Here is a 13,096-nt window from a genome sequence, read left to right as displayed (position 1 = left end):
GGTACTTATTTGGAGTCTTATGTAATATTAGATCCGATAAATCTAGAGATTATAAAATGTGATTTGATATTATACGCGTACATTTAAGTAGGATCTAAGCAAATGGGTTTTAGCCATATATATAATTCATATATAATTTGAAGTTATTTTTATGCATAAAATGTGATTTTTTGGGATCTCGTATGCTTTAGAAAGGGATAAGATTATATAATATAAATAGTTAATTCAAATAGAAAAGTAATAGATGAAGTAATGAAGTGTAGATATTTTGTTTGATATATTTTGGCATATTTGTCTTTGTAATCTTTGCTTTATTATATGTACATTAATATGATTAAATTTGGGTGATGAACTTTTTTAATGCAAAAATCTACAATTGTGAGTGACTAAACTTTTGGACAAAAATATTGAAATCAAATTCCAAAATTTCATAAAAACACTATAAATAACAAATGTTGTATAGAGGTAATTCTGATATGTATTTAAAATCACAATAAAATGGCATCAAAAGCAATATCCCTCTTCCTCCTCTCGCTCGTGATTCCTTGTAAGACTCTAAATCTTTCATAAGTCCGTAATTTACTTTAACAAAGTGTGTAGGATATGTACATAGCATATCTTATTTTTGACTGATATCTTCTTTAGATGCATGGATGGTCAATATACGAACCGCAAAAGCTCAGTCTGCTATGTTTGCTCCTTGCAAGACAGCAGAAGAATGTGATGCCGCCAATTGCGCCAGCGGGGAAGCTCTATGCATAAGGGAACAATGCCATTGTATCAGTTCATCAAGTCATCTTGCAAAACGTTACCAGACTCAGCTTATACAGTACTAACAGTTTTAAATATATAACAAACTTACTTTTCATAAGAAAACCTTTTTCATTAATCCAAAAACTCCAAAACAGAACTCGTTTTTCAGATGAAATAGATATTTTACTTACAATTGAATTCAAAGCGAAATCAATCACTCTATATAAAAATTAAATCCATCTTTTACGAAATCTACAGAAAAATATGTATCCCTTAGTAATTTCACTTTTGATGATCATGAACATTGAAACATATTTGGATAATGTATGTCATATACAGTATCTGGTTTTGTACGGACCAGGCCGGTCTAGCATAAAACCAGCTCAAACTGAAAAAATTGGTTGATAAGGGTTCATAATTTTTCGGCTTACGACATCGCATGTAAGTAACCAAAGTAGTATGTATTGCAGTACATTGACGTCAACGTCTCTATTTTACCATTATGTACTCATGTTTTATACTGATTTTACTAATTATATTGTAAATATCTTTTACATATTTCTAATATTTTTAATTCAAATCATTAAACAGAAGGCAAATCTAACTCAATTCTCCTCATCGCATCTGTTCTCTCAAATGAATCTGTCTTCAAACCATGTAATCACAAGAAATGTAAAGTATCGATGAAATTTTGTTAATTTCTAAACTTTACTTATATTATTTAGAGTTGACAGTAGTAAAATTATAGTTTTGGCCACGAGAATAAAATCTATGTAAGGTGACTTTGAATTGATTTTCTTTTGTTCGGAAAATCATTTCCACCTAAAGCATAATGCATTTAATCTAGCATTTGAAGTGATTTGAGTTTTAATGAATTTTTAGAAAATTCTGGGTTAACCAGGAATTTGTTATGATTTGGTATTAAAACTCACTGCAATCTCACATAAAACTATGGAATTATAATTTTTTTTTGTATTTTTAAATAGTAAACTCCACTAAAACACCTTGAAATCATTCAAAATTCAATGTTTAAAATATTTCCAATAACAGTGTGGATTTGAGAATATATTTTCAAATCACTAGTCCAATAACACTGGATTTTAAAATATTTTTTAATATCCATGTTTAAATACCATAGGATTTGTCACTTAATACAAATCTTTCAAAATCCATGATTGAATACATCCCACAAAGTTGATATAAGAGAAATCATAGGGCAATTACATTATATTATTTCCGATTATTCTTAGCTTAAAACGGAAACAACTTTTTAAATATATGATAAACCGATATGGCATCAAATATGAATATAAGAAAAACATGGCAATAAAATCAAGCAGTAAAAGCAAAAGCATCATCCAAACCAACCAAGAATGTTTACATTTTCATATACATTCTGTAAATTACAATTTTCTATTAATGCCAACAAGTCATACTAAATAAGAAAAAAAATTGCAATTAAATTCCCAAAGCTCGAAGAGACTATAAATAAATAGTAAAGGTATATAGCTTGTAGATCACCTTGGAAACACTTAACCATAATCAAGAAATGGCATCAAAAATGGCATTCTCCTTTCTTCTCGCTCTCGTTATTGCTTGTAAGTCCCTCTAATCTGTCGAACCAGACTTTTATCTGGATTTGAAATTTGAACATAAACATATGTTTTTTACCTATGTGCTTTCATTAGGTGCAATGACAGTGAGAATTCCGAATGCGGAAGCTCAGATTTTTCTTCCTTGCCAAACAACCAAAGATTGTGAATACCTTCACTGCTCGAGCGGGACACCTCTGTGTGTAAACAAACAATGGCAATGTACCATTTCATTGACTCATCAAGCGAAACTTGACAACTTAAAAAATCCAATGACTCATGCTCAAACGTGCAAGTCGACGAATGACTGTGATCCTCGTATGAGATTTACATGTGCCTCTCGATCTTATATGTGTTTTGATGGCCTTTGTACTTGCACTAATTAGTGCGAGGTATTATAAACATTGCACACTTCCTCTATTTTAGTTTTATTATAAACGTTGTAAGCTTCTTGTTTTTGCTCTCTTATGACGATTTCTTCAAAAGAATAATAATATAAACTTATGACTAAAAAGATAACGGTTCAACAGTTGAGGGGAGTCCTTTGTGACATGTATTGGTGCTGAGCTCTCTCTATATGGACTTCTCTAAAAGCACTAATCGTCTTATAAGATTTAAGAGTGTATGTTCCGTCCGGTTTTGTAAGCTGTCCAACTTTGACAGAATTGGTTCGGAACGGTCTATAAAATTTGGCCAACTAACAAATCTCTAGTCATAATTTTTTTTTTTTTTTGTGTTGTCAAGAATCTCTAGTTACAGTTAAGTACTCATATTTTATATTAATTTTACTTACAATGTAGATAATTGTACACTATCGCTGCTTGTTTTCAAAAACGAGTACAGTATTAATCTTTAGCCATGTAATCACAAGCCAAAATATTGAATTATTCAAAATGTAAGTATTATTTACAAGTTCTATTAATTTGTAAGCTTTATCCATGATTTAGAGTTCACAGAATAATCAAAGTATATATATTTTTTGCAATAAATAAAAGTAAACTTTTTGTCACCAAAATAAAATCCATAAGATACTACTTGTCAAATCGATAAGTTACATTTTCATTGAATATTTTTTTCTAAAAATCATTTCCACACAAAAAAAAATTAATGTAAGAGAAATTATCATAGTACATTGTATCTCCTGTAAATCTTTGCTTCAACGGTAATATCTTAATATAGTTATGAAAATTGATATGGCACATAATCATGACTATATAGAAACTACCAGAAATTCCTTAAAGATCAATGAATGAAAAAAGATAGATGATAAATTCTGAAACTTCAACGAGACTATAAATAGCAGGTCTCCATATGTCCAATGCCATAATTAAGAAATGGCATCAAATATCATATTCTTCTTCTCACTAACGCTCGTCATCGCTGGTAAGTCTCTCTAATCTCTCTAACAAAATACTTATTCAAAAGTTTGAACATAAAAGATGTTTTTTAATATTAAAAAATTGATCGATGTGCTTCATTAGGTGCAATGATGGTGAGTACTCCGACAGCCAAAGCTCAGATTTCGCATCCTTGCAAAACAACTAAAGATTGTGAATACCTTCATTGCTCTAGCGGCACACCTCTATGTGTGAAGAGACAATGCCAATGTAGCGTTTCAGTGACTCGTCAAGCCAAAATCGACAATTTAATAACAATGAGTAATGAGCAGACGTGCAAGTCGACGAGTGATTGCGATCCTCATATGAAAACTACATGTGTCTCGGGCTCTTATATGTGTTTTAATGGCTTTTGTACTTGCATATGAATATTTCTTGTTTTTACTATCTTAGGAAGATCTTCTCAATGATAATAATAATAACATGCATGTATTCAGAAAGAGTTTTAATTGAGTTTGTGTTTATGTTTAAAAATATAGATTGAATAGTTTCGTGATATTCCTAAGTGGCCAGTTTGTGTTTAATTATTTTCTGTCAACAAGATTAAATAGTTTATGGAGTCCATTGTGACATTCCTTGGTGAATTCACTATACGTGGTATTCATAGTTATGCACGCACCTCCATGATAAAAGGTATAATTTTTTTTTTCCTAATCATCCCACCACAAACGCTCACAAGAATAAGTTTTTGATTTAGAACGGTTCCAAATATTTCAATACGTAATTATTGTCAAACTCCAACTATACGTTTATTTTAGATCCATATAGCTTCCACGATATGTTTAATCGTTACTTATAGTGCACTTACAACTAAGCACATAAACTACACTCACATGTGTGCCTGATTGAACATGTTCTAAATTGGCACGACGGAAAACATTTTTTCTCGCAATCAGAATCTTTCTCGCATCTACCAAACTGGTTAATATCAGCTTTGAGAACAGAGTCTTTTTCTGGATCACCTTCATATTTTTTTTCTTGCATCTTCATCTCTCTTGAAACTGATATCGAGATATCTGTATTGACAAAGCATACGATCTTGTAATCATATGTAGTTTAAACAGACATTCTTATATATATGTAAATATTATACTTACGAAGTGCAATAACAAGAGCGACGACCAAAAAAATAACCCTGCGAGAAACTCTTGCCATATTTTTTAATGTATAGCAAAGTACCAATGCGGTTGAAAATAAATATTCAGACAAAGACTTTTTATTTTTTTTCTAGGATTGATTCTTTCTACGTATGTCTTTATACGGATCTCATGAAATAAGCGTGATACGTTCATCAATGACAACAGATATTATATCAAAACAAAATTTTCTTCCAAATTTTTTAACCAATAATATTAAAACATATGTTATTCAAAATCTGTTTAGAAAAAAAGAAAATCAAATGATTTCCAACATTAATTCAATTCAAATTTAATAGTTTATAAGGCCCTATTCATTTTTAAATAGATTATATAATTAATTTTGTTTGATTTGTTTCATATCTATTGTTGGGTGAAATAACATTCATTACTAAAATGGTTTGACAGTGAACATCTAAATGGATAAAACACAGCACACTACCTTCTAGTATTTCGGAAACTCTCGGCCAAGAACTTCTTGAAACTCCCAACGCCTATAGAATCTTCCGAAAATGTTGTTTATAGTACTGGTATTTAGAGGCTTATGATCTTTTAGGAAGTCAAGTTTGATTAGGAAATTAGCTCATCAATCCTTTAAGCTAGGCCTAGGGTTTAAAGACGGCGTCATGGAAAAGAGAATTGACGAGCTTTGGCAAAAACCCCTAGAATCATACATTTGTCCATCACTATTGAAAGATATTGACGACAATAATTATGGCATTTGTTTTCATAGCAACCAATAACGCTTTAAAGCGTTCTCATAACGATCAACTCTTCGCAAAGTCAATATCTTTTTTTTTTTCTCTTTGAGAAAGTTCTCAAAGTCAATATCTTCAACTACCAACACCCAAATCTCCGACATGTTTTCATTGAAAACTCGACATTCGTTTTTGTTCAATCCTACAAGGATTAACGATTGCAACACCAAAAACGCAAGACACACACTTATTTAGAACAATTTTAGCAATCAAACAAAGATGCCACATATTGAATTAAAAACAATCATAGAACATGAAATTCACAAATATGACTAACCCACTTTCATTGCACGAATACTCATAATTCCAATCTCGGTCACTTTATAAATCTAGTGACTCAAGTACATGAAAGGGTTTTAGAAACTATGCAAATTAGAACTATAACCGAAGAAAAAGAATTTTATAAACTTGCAAAATGTACAAGTATATATCAATCAACAATCATAAACGAATCATAGTTTAGTGTAAATATTAAGATGATCATAAATTCATTTTATGTCTGTAAATTAACACACATGTTAAATTAATTATATTGTCAGTTAAATGTGAGTGAACAATTAATTATTTTGTATATATTATAAACATGTCAGTGGAATAAATAAATTATCGCATTTTTCATCCTTTTAACTACACTAGATACATAATTTTGTCTTTATGCTACTTATAAAATATCCAATATAGAATCATTACTGTTACTGTAACAGAGAAACGTGAATTTGGGGAATAAGAATCAGATTAAGTTCACTTTTAAACGCAAAAATAAGTCTCTGTATATGTCAAAAATAGGGATATATCCAATTTCCTTTCTGTGGCGGAGATGGATTCTTACCCGCCTAAGGAAATTTATAACCACATAATTACAAAGGAACAGCCACGTATTTGATTGATTAAACAAGAGATTTGTCTAGAATTAGATCACATGTTTGAAGAACATTTTAAAGTGTTTTTCTTTCGCTGGAAAAGAACTCTATAAAGTTATTTCTTTATCTAGATGGATTTGAGATCTTATATATATATCAAGATATGTAGGTATATGTGCACACATGATAATATGACTGAATATGTTTGTGCTCATCTAAAAATGGGGAGGCATGATTGACCTAAGGCATAATATTAGATGGGTTCGTTTCAAATCTACCAAGTGGAATTTGATTTGCCTAGTGATATAAATGGATATATTCTATATAGGTAAGAAGAAGAAAAAAAAAGTTTGATGAAGTCGAATACACAATTACATAATGTACAGATGACATTTGCTGACGCCATTTGGCAGCAGTTAGGTTCAAAAGTGCCAATGATATATTTCTTTGATTAATATATAGCATCTAACTTTTTCTTTATTTTGTTATGCTTTCATGTGGCTCTCCTTAATCGAAATAAATTATATCTTTAAAAAAGGGGTCTTGTATGCCCTATTACATATTTTATCATAAAATGCTAGAACATATTATAGTATAAACATGCATTTTCTTAGATAGTACTGTACATATTTTCTATCTAGAACAAAAAAAGGTGTTTTCCATTTATTCAACTTTTATTGAAATGTGCAGTCTAATTTTTTCCTGATACGACTTAGCAAATATTTGGAAATTAAACAGTTATCAAAATTTTGCAGAGATTATTTTTAGTTTCTCTATAACTCACATTTAAATTAGTTTAAGACGGCGAAGACATTAGTGTAACCAAACTATTTAATTAATTTGTTGGTTTATAATGGTTAATTATACATACGAAAAGCGAAGTACGAAAGGCCTTTAATTTTATTTTATGGATACGGATGGATAGAGACGTCGGTACCATTGCACCTCTTATGGTTACAAAATAGAAGAAAGCAAGTCGAGATACTATGATTAGGAAACACTTCTTATCCGAACCTTTCATTATTAATCATAATTTAATCGTGGAATTATATATATGACCTCTATAACCTAATCAATGTATATGCTAACCAAAATTTAGAAAAATCTTCCTCTATTTTAAAGTTATTCGGTCGTGTCGATTCGTGTTCACAATAAATACTGTAGGGATTAGAAAATGGCTTACGTAATCTAATAAGTTAGGTTTTGTAAGTACTTAATTAATTGGTGCCTGAAGAGAAGCACGAGTGGATCACTACCTTAATTTGATTGCTAAATACTATAGTATAAAACATACTTTCTAAGAGAAAATGATTTTGAATTCAATCAAGAGACTGAAACCAATAGCTAGCATACAAGCATTTGGTTAAAATTAATCTTTATAAGCGGTGGATAGAGGTTCCGACTTTCAATTAGTATTATCATCATATCATTATAAATAGAAGATAGGAATACCAATCTTCAATAGAAAACTACTAATACAGATCATGAAAAAAAAAGGATTAAAAATATGTGGAGATTAAAGTGGGGAAAGTGGAGACATTGAGTCATAATGCATCAATATATCAAAATTTTCCATACACACTTCTTCTTTAAGCTATTTAAATGATCATATAGTTGAAGCTTATAATTGGTGAGGCATCACGCTTTAATTTGTAGTGCAGTTATAAATTCTTTTCTTCTTGATATAGAATTTTTCTAACGAAGCTAGCATCCACGAGTACACCTTATGTGATTTTATAGCACATAGAAGTTACAGTATATATATATATATATATATATCTTCGCAAATCAATAACATTTTTCATTTGTCGATTCTTTTCATCGGTAAAGTTATAAGAATATATTCTCATATGGATATAGATCTAATTGTGGTTTTACTTCATATTACTAATTGTGTAGATTTATATTTTTTTAGAACAGGTTATGAAATTTTATAATTTTGGAGTTATTTTGTGAAAACACAACTACTAGTCTACTAGAAAGTTTTATAATATTTAAAAAATAATAATTTTCATAATCTTTTTAAATCAGATTATTTTAAAAACTAGAAAAATGTTTCTAATGATTACCAAAAATATTATATAAAAAACATGTTGAAATAAAATAAAGACCGCTACCAAAAAAGGCCACATATTTTACTTTTCACCTCAAACCCCTCAAAGGCTCAAACTGGAGTATTAAAATTTTAGGCAGTGCTCGTAACTATATGCCCTGATCCCAAAAAAAAAAAAAGTAAAACACATCAATCATATGTTCTTAATGACCGGAATCTAGTCAGTTAATGAGTTTTTTAAAAAATTAGTTTCTTTTTTTAGTAACTAATTCCATATACTAAATCAAATTTAATCCATTTAGTGATTCTTTCGGAGATGGATTAAAATTGATTTTCTTGAAGTCTTCTAAAGTCAATGGAAATGCTCTTATTGTTTAGCAGCTTCCAACATAAAAACAAATCGGCTGAAATAACTTTAATTAGTTATTAATTATGTTGAAAGCTGCTAAACAATTAAAAACCAATTAATATAAAAATAAGAAAATAAAAAAAATAAAAATAAAATGATTATCATGCTTTTTTTCTAGGTAGTTTTGTTTAGGGGTTCTCAATTTTTTTATTTTTTTCATGAATAATTTATTTTTGTGTTTCACGGATGATATCTGATATCCGATTCATAAGTTTCGTATGAACGTATCATTATGTATTGAAAGCAAAGAAGGAAAAAAATATCAGGTTTTTTTCAAACAAAATCATCTAAATACAATTGTTTTCCTTAGATTGGCATGTTAGTCTGTTAGATTTGACATATATGTTGTATCACACACATTCGATAAGAATCTTAGGTTATTGATGGTCAGATACATCTTTCTAAGATTCGTGTAACAAGCCAATGCTTCTTTCTATAAATACATTTTTTCATCAGAAACTATAGATCTATCTTCCATCGATCCGACGGTCAACTTAATATCTCAAAAGAAAATTGAAAGAGTTGTCGAATAGTATTTGTCATAACTCCTACGTATCACATCTCTGTTTTTTTTTTTTTGGATGGTGCATAGTTTACATGTGCTGAAAATACTGCTCTATTAATTTTTTTTTTTTGGACGAAACGTACTTATACTAAAACTTTTTTACATATGCTAAAAATACTGCTTTAATTCGACTTCTATATACTACGGCGTGTATGACTATGAATGGTATACGAGAAGATATAAAAGAAGAATTTCTGTCATTTGTCTGCTACAAAATAAAATAAAAAAGAAATAGTAAAAAAAACTACATTACTAAAAGACTTATGAAACTGAAATTAAATATTAAATGATGCAATAAAGTCATATATATAAACAATGGGCATGTAGATGCATATTGGATCTATTGTACTCGGTGCTCAAACTTATCCTATCTATTAATAAAATGTTTAACTCTTTTTTGTTACAGAAAAGTTCAACTTTTTGTTTTGAGAACAGAAAAGTTTAACTTTATAAAGGCATATATGTTAATTGTAAATTACTTAACTTTAATAGTGGGGAATCGATCACTCTAACGTGTTACTCTACGGGATTCTCAGTTCTCCTAAATATATAATGCGAGTTCTGATCCTTTGTCCGTTTTATCTGTCCGTAGCCGTGAAGCGTTTATCTCGTCCCGCTTTGTGTCGGGTCTCATTATCAATACTAGGAGAATACCCACTTATAGGCGTGAGTTTTTTTTATATATATTTTTGCTTCTTAATTTAGTTTCAATAATTAGCTTGTTTTATTGATATTTTCAATTTGATATTAAACATTTTATAGTAAAACTATAAATTCTGGACTTAAACCAAAATTTGTAAATTTTAGAAGAGGTTTTTACAGTTTTTTTTGTGAAACCAAGTGTAATCGGATAGTAGATCCATTAACGACCAAAGTTAGAAAACCAATTCCACCAGCACATCAAGATGACAACATGAATGAAGAAGGGATGAAAGAATATTGATGATATATTATGAAATGTGAAGAGTGAACAAATGGTTTGAAATATTTTTTTTGGTGAAGAACAAACAATAAATAAAGAAAGGAAAATTTACATTCAAAAGAGTTTTAAAATTATGCTATTAAATTCATCTTTGACTGTAATATATTTTTTATCTTTTAAAAAAAAAAAATTTGAGAGCTGATATGACAGAAAAAGAGATGCTTAGGTGTCAAACTTGTGAGATTTCACTCACTCTTTATATAATAGATTCTCTTTGCCAAAAAACATTTTTCTTGCTTAAAACTACAATTTTTTAACCAAAAAAAAAAACTACAATTCGAAGTAAAGACTAATATCAACAGGTGGGTCTAACTAATAACGTGAAAGATGTATAATCTGCATGTCATGCCAAAAATAATTTGTCCATCTTAAAAAACATGTATTATGATAAATAATTTTAAAAAAAAATCACGCCAATTTTCACACATTTGAAAAAATTGCAAATATGAAAAATCTAGTCATTTTGCCAATTGTTGGATATACTATTTAGTATCCAATTTTTAGTTATAATATACTTCCTCTATTCCTTATTAGTAGATTTTCTAAGAAATAATTACTTGTTTCAAAAAAAAATTTAAAAATTGTGTATGCATTTTTATTAATTAATGATGAGAAATTGTAAACTTTAAGAAAATAAATTGGATTTATTGAGATTCTATTGGTTTAAAGTTATATAGAAAATTTTTAATCACAAAAAATAATAGATTTAATAATCAAATTTGTTTTCTTAATATGTGTATTTTTCTTTAAAAAAATATTAATAAAGAACAGAGGGTGTAGTTAAAGATCATTTACACTATCTTTTTTATTTTGTATGGAATACTTTTACTTCTGTAAAAATATTTTCACCGTTTCTAAAACCTAATCAATGATAATTTTGACTTTAAAAAAACTGACAACTCTTTTTCTGCCAATTGACTATCTTCCCAACATATTAAGTCAACCAAATTATCAAAAATAAACGTAAAATAACCAAACCAAGTTCCGCCAATAAATTTCGAAATTACGTCAAATCTGTGGATTATTCAAATGATCTATCAGATGATGTTTTTCACGCTTCTGCCTATACACAAAATACTACTATTCATAAGTAATAAAAAGAAATTATTTGTACAATACTCTCTAAATATACATTATAATCGAGAGGACCCACTTCTAAATGATTTATTCTTTCCAATATTATAAAACCCTTCTCCCACTTCCTCCTCTTACTTGAGCTAACTTCCCAATTCTTCACACACACACACACACACAAATACAAACTCCTTCATATTCATTTCTCTTATAGACCAAATAACAACCATGATTCCGGCGGAAATCACCGGATACTTCCAATACCTATCGCCGGAAAACTTAGCAACAATCCCGGCGGAATTCAATATCATAAACATGCCCTCATCTCCAACTTCTTCTTCTTCCTTAAACTACCTAAACGATCTCATCAACAACAACAACTATTCTTCATCATCCACTTGTCAAGATCTCATGATGAGCAACAACTCAGCTTCCGACGAAGATCATAATCAAAACATCATAATACTCGACGAGAGGAAACAGAGGAGGATGCTTTCAAACAGAGAATCCGCGAGGAGATCTAGGATGAGGAAACAGAGACACCTCGACGAGTTATGGTCTCAAGTGATAAGGCTTCGTAACGAGAACAACTGTCTTATCGATAAGCTGAACCGCGTATCGGAGACTCAAGACAGCGTATTGAAGGAGAACTCTAAACTCAAAGAAGAAGCTTTTGATCTTCGACGGCTTGTATGTGAACTAAAATCTAACAAGAAGAACATCAACAACAGCAACAACAGTTTTCTACGAGAGTTCGAAGATGTTTAGTATTTTCTTCAAATTGAATCGGAGGGGCAGAGATTTTGGGTTTGTGTTTTTTTTTGCTAAATAATTTTGGGTTTGTGTTATTCCTATGTATCAACAGAAAAAAGATATTAACCATAAATAAATAAAAGAAATACAGAGAAAAGATCGAGGGATTTTGGGTTTTGGTTGTTTCTCGAATATAAATTTGGTAACGATCATATATTATATTGTATGATCATAGTATGTGTATTGAAGTTAAATAATCTAACTTACTTCTTGAGCATATTCATGTTCTCTGAGCATTTGCACCCAAAAAAAAAAAAAAAAAATCATGTTCGCTGAGCTCTCTTTTTTTTGTTGTAATAATCATATGACACATCATATATGCATATTATGTTCATAGACATTTTTTATTTTCGACGGAATGTTCATAGACATACCGGTAACATGATTGTTATAAAAAAAAAAACAGATTGCTAACAATGAATAATGAAAAATAAAATAGTGGCCGGAACTTATAACATGATTGTTATGTTAAAGAAAGAACTATAGTCTATTGTTTACATCATCTAGATTCAAATTCGTAAATCATAAGTATGTCAGTATGTATATTTTGCATATAAAAATAAAAAAATGTAGATCAATTATGACGACCTCTATTAACAAATTCTGAGAGTTTGTTCGCCGCATAAATACAATTGCATTGGAAATCATTAGAAACATTCATGGCAAACAAGAAACAAAACAAAAGATTGCTAAAAATCGTGGCC

General features: G+C 29.6%; 3 protein-coding genes across 3 annotated transcripts; all 3 read left to right on the top strand.

Moving 5' to 3' along the window:
• The first annotated feature begins 2,302 nt into the window (after nucleotides 1–2,302).
• Nucleotides 2,303–2,731, top strand: LOC18012453 (defensin-like protein 295). The gene is made up of 2 exons (XM_006395591.1): nucleotides 2,303–2,351; nucleotides 2,442–2,731. The coding sequence occupies exons 1-2, from the start codon at nucleotides 2,303–2,305 to the stop codon at nucleotides 2,729–2,731; spliced, it is 339 nt and encodes a 112-aa protein (XP_006395653.1).
• Nucleotides 2,732–3,679: 948 nt separating this feature from the next.
• Nucleotides 3,680–4,110, top strand: LOC18012218 (defensin-like protein 295). The gene is made up of 2 exons (XM_006395590.1): nucleotides 3,680–3,728; nucleotides 3,827–4,110. The coding sequence occupies exons 1-2, from the start codon at nucleotides 3,680–3,682 to the stop codon at nucleotides 4,108–4,110; spliced, it is 333 nt and encodes a 110-aa protein (XP_006395652.1).
• Nucleotides 4,111–11,725: 7,615 nt separating this feature from the next.
• Nucleotides 11,726–12,478, top strand: LOC18012217 (basic leucine zipper 43). Its single transcript, XM_006395589.2, has one exon. It carries the CDS (start codon nucleotides 11,808–11,810, stop codon nucleotides 12,345–12,347), a length of 540 nt encoding a protein of 179 aa, XP_006395651.1. The 5' UTR covers nucleotides 11,726–11,807; the 3' UTR covers nucleotides 12,348–12,478.
• The last annotated feature ends 618 nt before the right edge of the window (nucleotides 12,479–13,096 follow it).

This window comes from Eutrema salsugineum, unplaced genomic scaffold, assembly GCF_000478725.1.
Source record: "Eutrema salsugineum unplaced genomic scaffold, Eutsalg1_0 scaffold_6, whole genome shotgun sequence".
In the NCBI taxonomy this organism is placed as follows: Eukaryota; Viridiplantae; Streptophyta; class Magnoliopsida; order Brassicales; family Brassicaceae; genus Eutrema; species Eutrema salsugineum.
The sequence above is the reverse complement of the archived record's forward strand: the minus strand, read 5'-3'. Positions and strand labels throughout refer to the sequence as shown.

What these genes read in the sequence shown, in the direction of transcription:
- LOC18012453 (XM_006395591.1), top strand. Translation starts at nt 2,303, where the DNA reads ATGGCATCAAAAATGGCATTCTCCTTTCTTCTCGCTCTCGTTATTGCT. An exon ending in TCTCGCTCTCGTTATTGCTT is followed by an intron (nt 2,352 to 2,441) that starts GTAAGTCCCTCT and finishes TGCTTTCATTAG; the next exon opens with GTGCAATGACAGTGAGAATT.
- LOC18012218 (XM_006395590.1), top strand. Translation starts at nt 3,680, where the DNA reads ATGGCATCAAATATCATATTCTTCTTCTCACTAACGCTCGTCATCGCT. An exon ending in ACTAACGCTCGTCATCGCTG is followed by an intron (nt 3,729 to 3,826) that starts GTAAGTCTCTCT and finishes GTGCTTCATTAG; the next exon opens with GTGCAATGATGGTGAGTACT.
- LOC18012217 (XM_006395589.2), top strand. Translation starts at nt 11,808, where the DNA reads ATGATTCCGGCGGAAATCACCGGATACTTCCAATACCTATCGCCGGAA.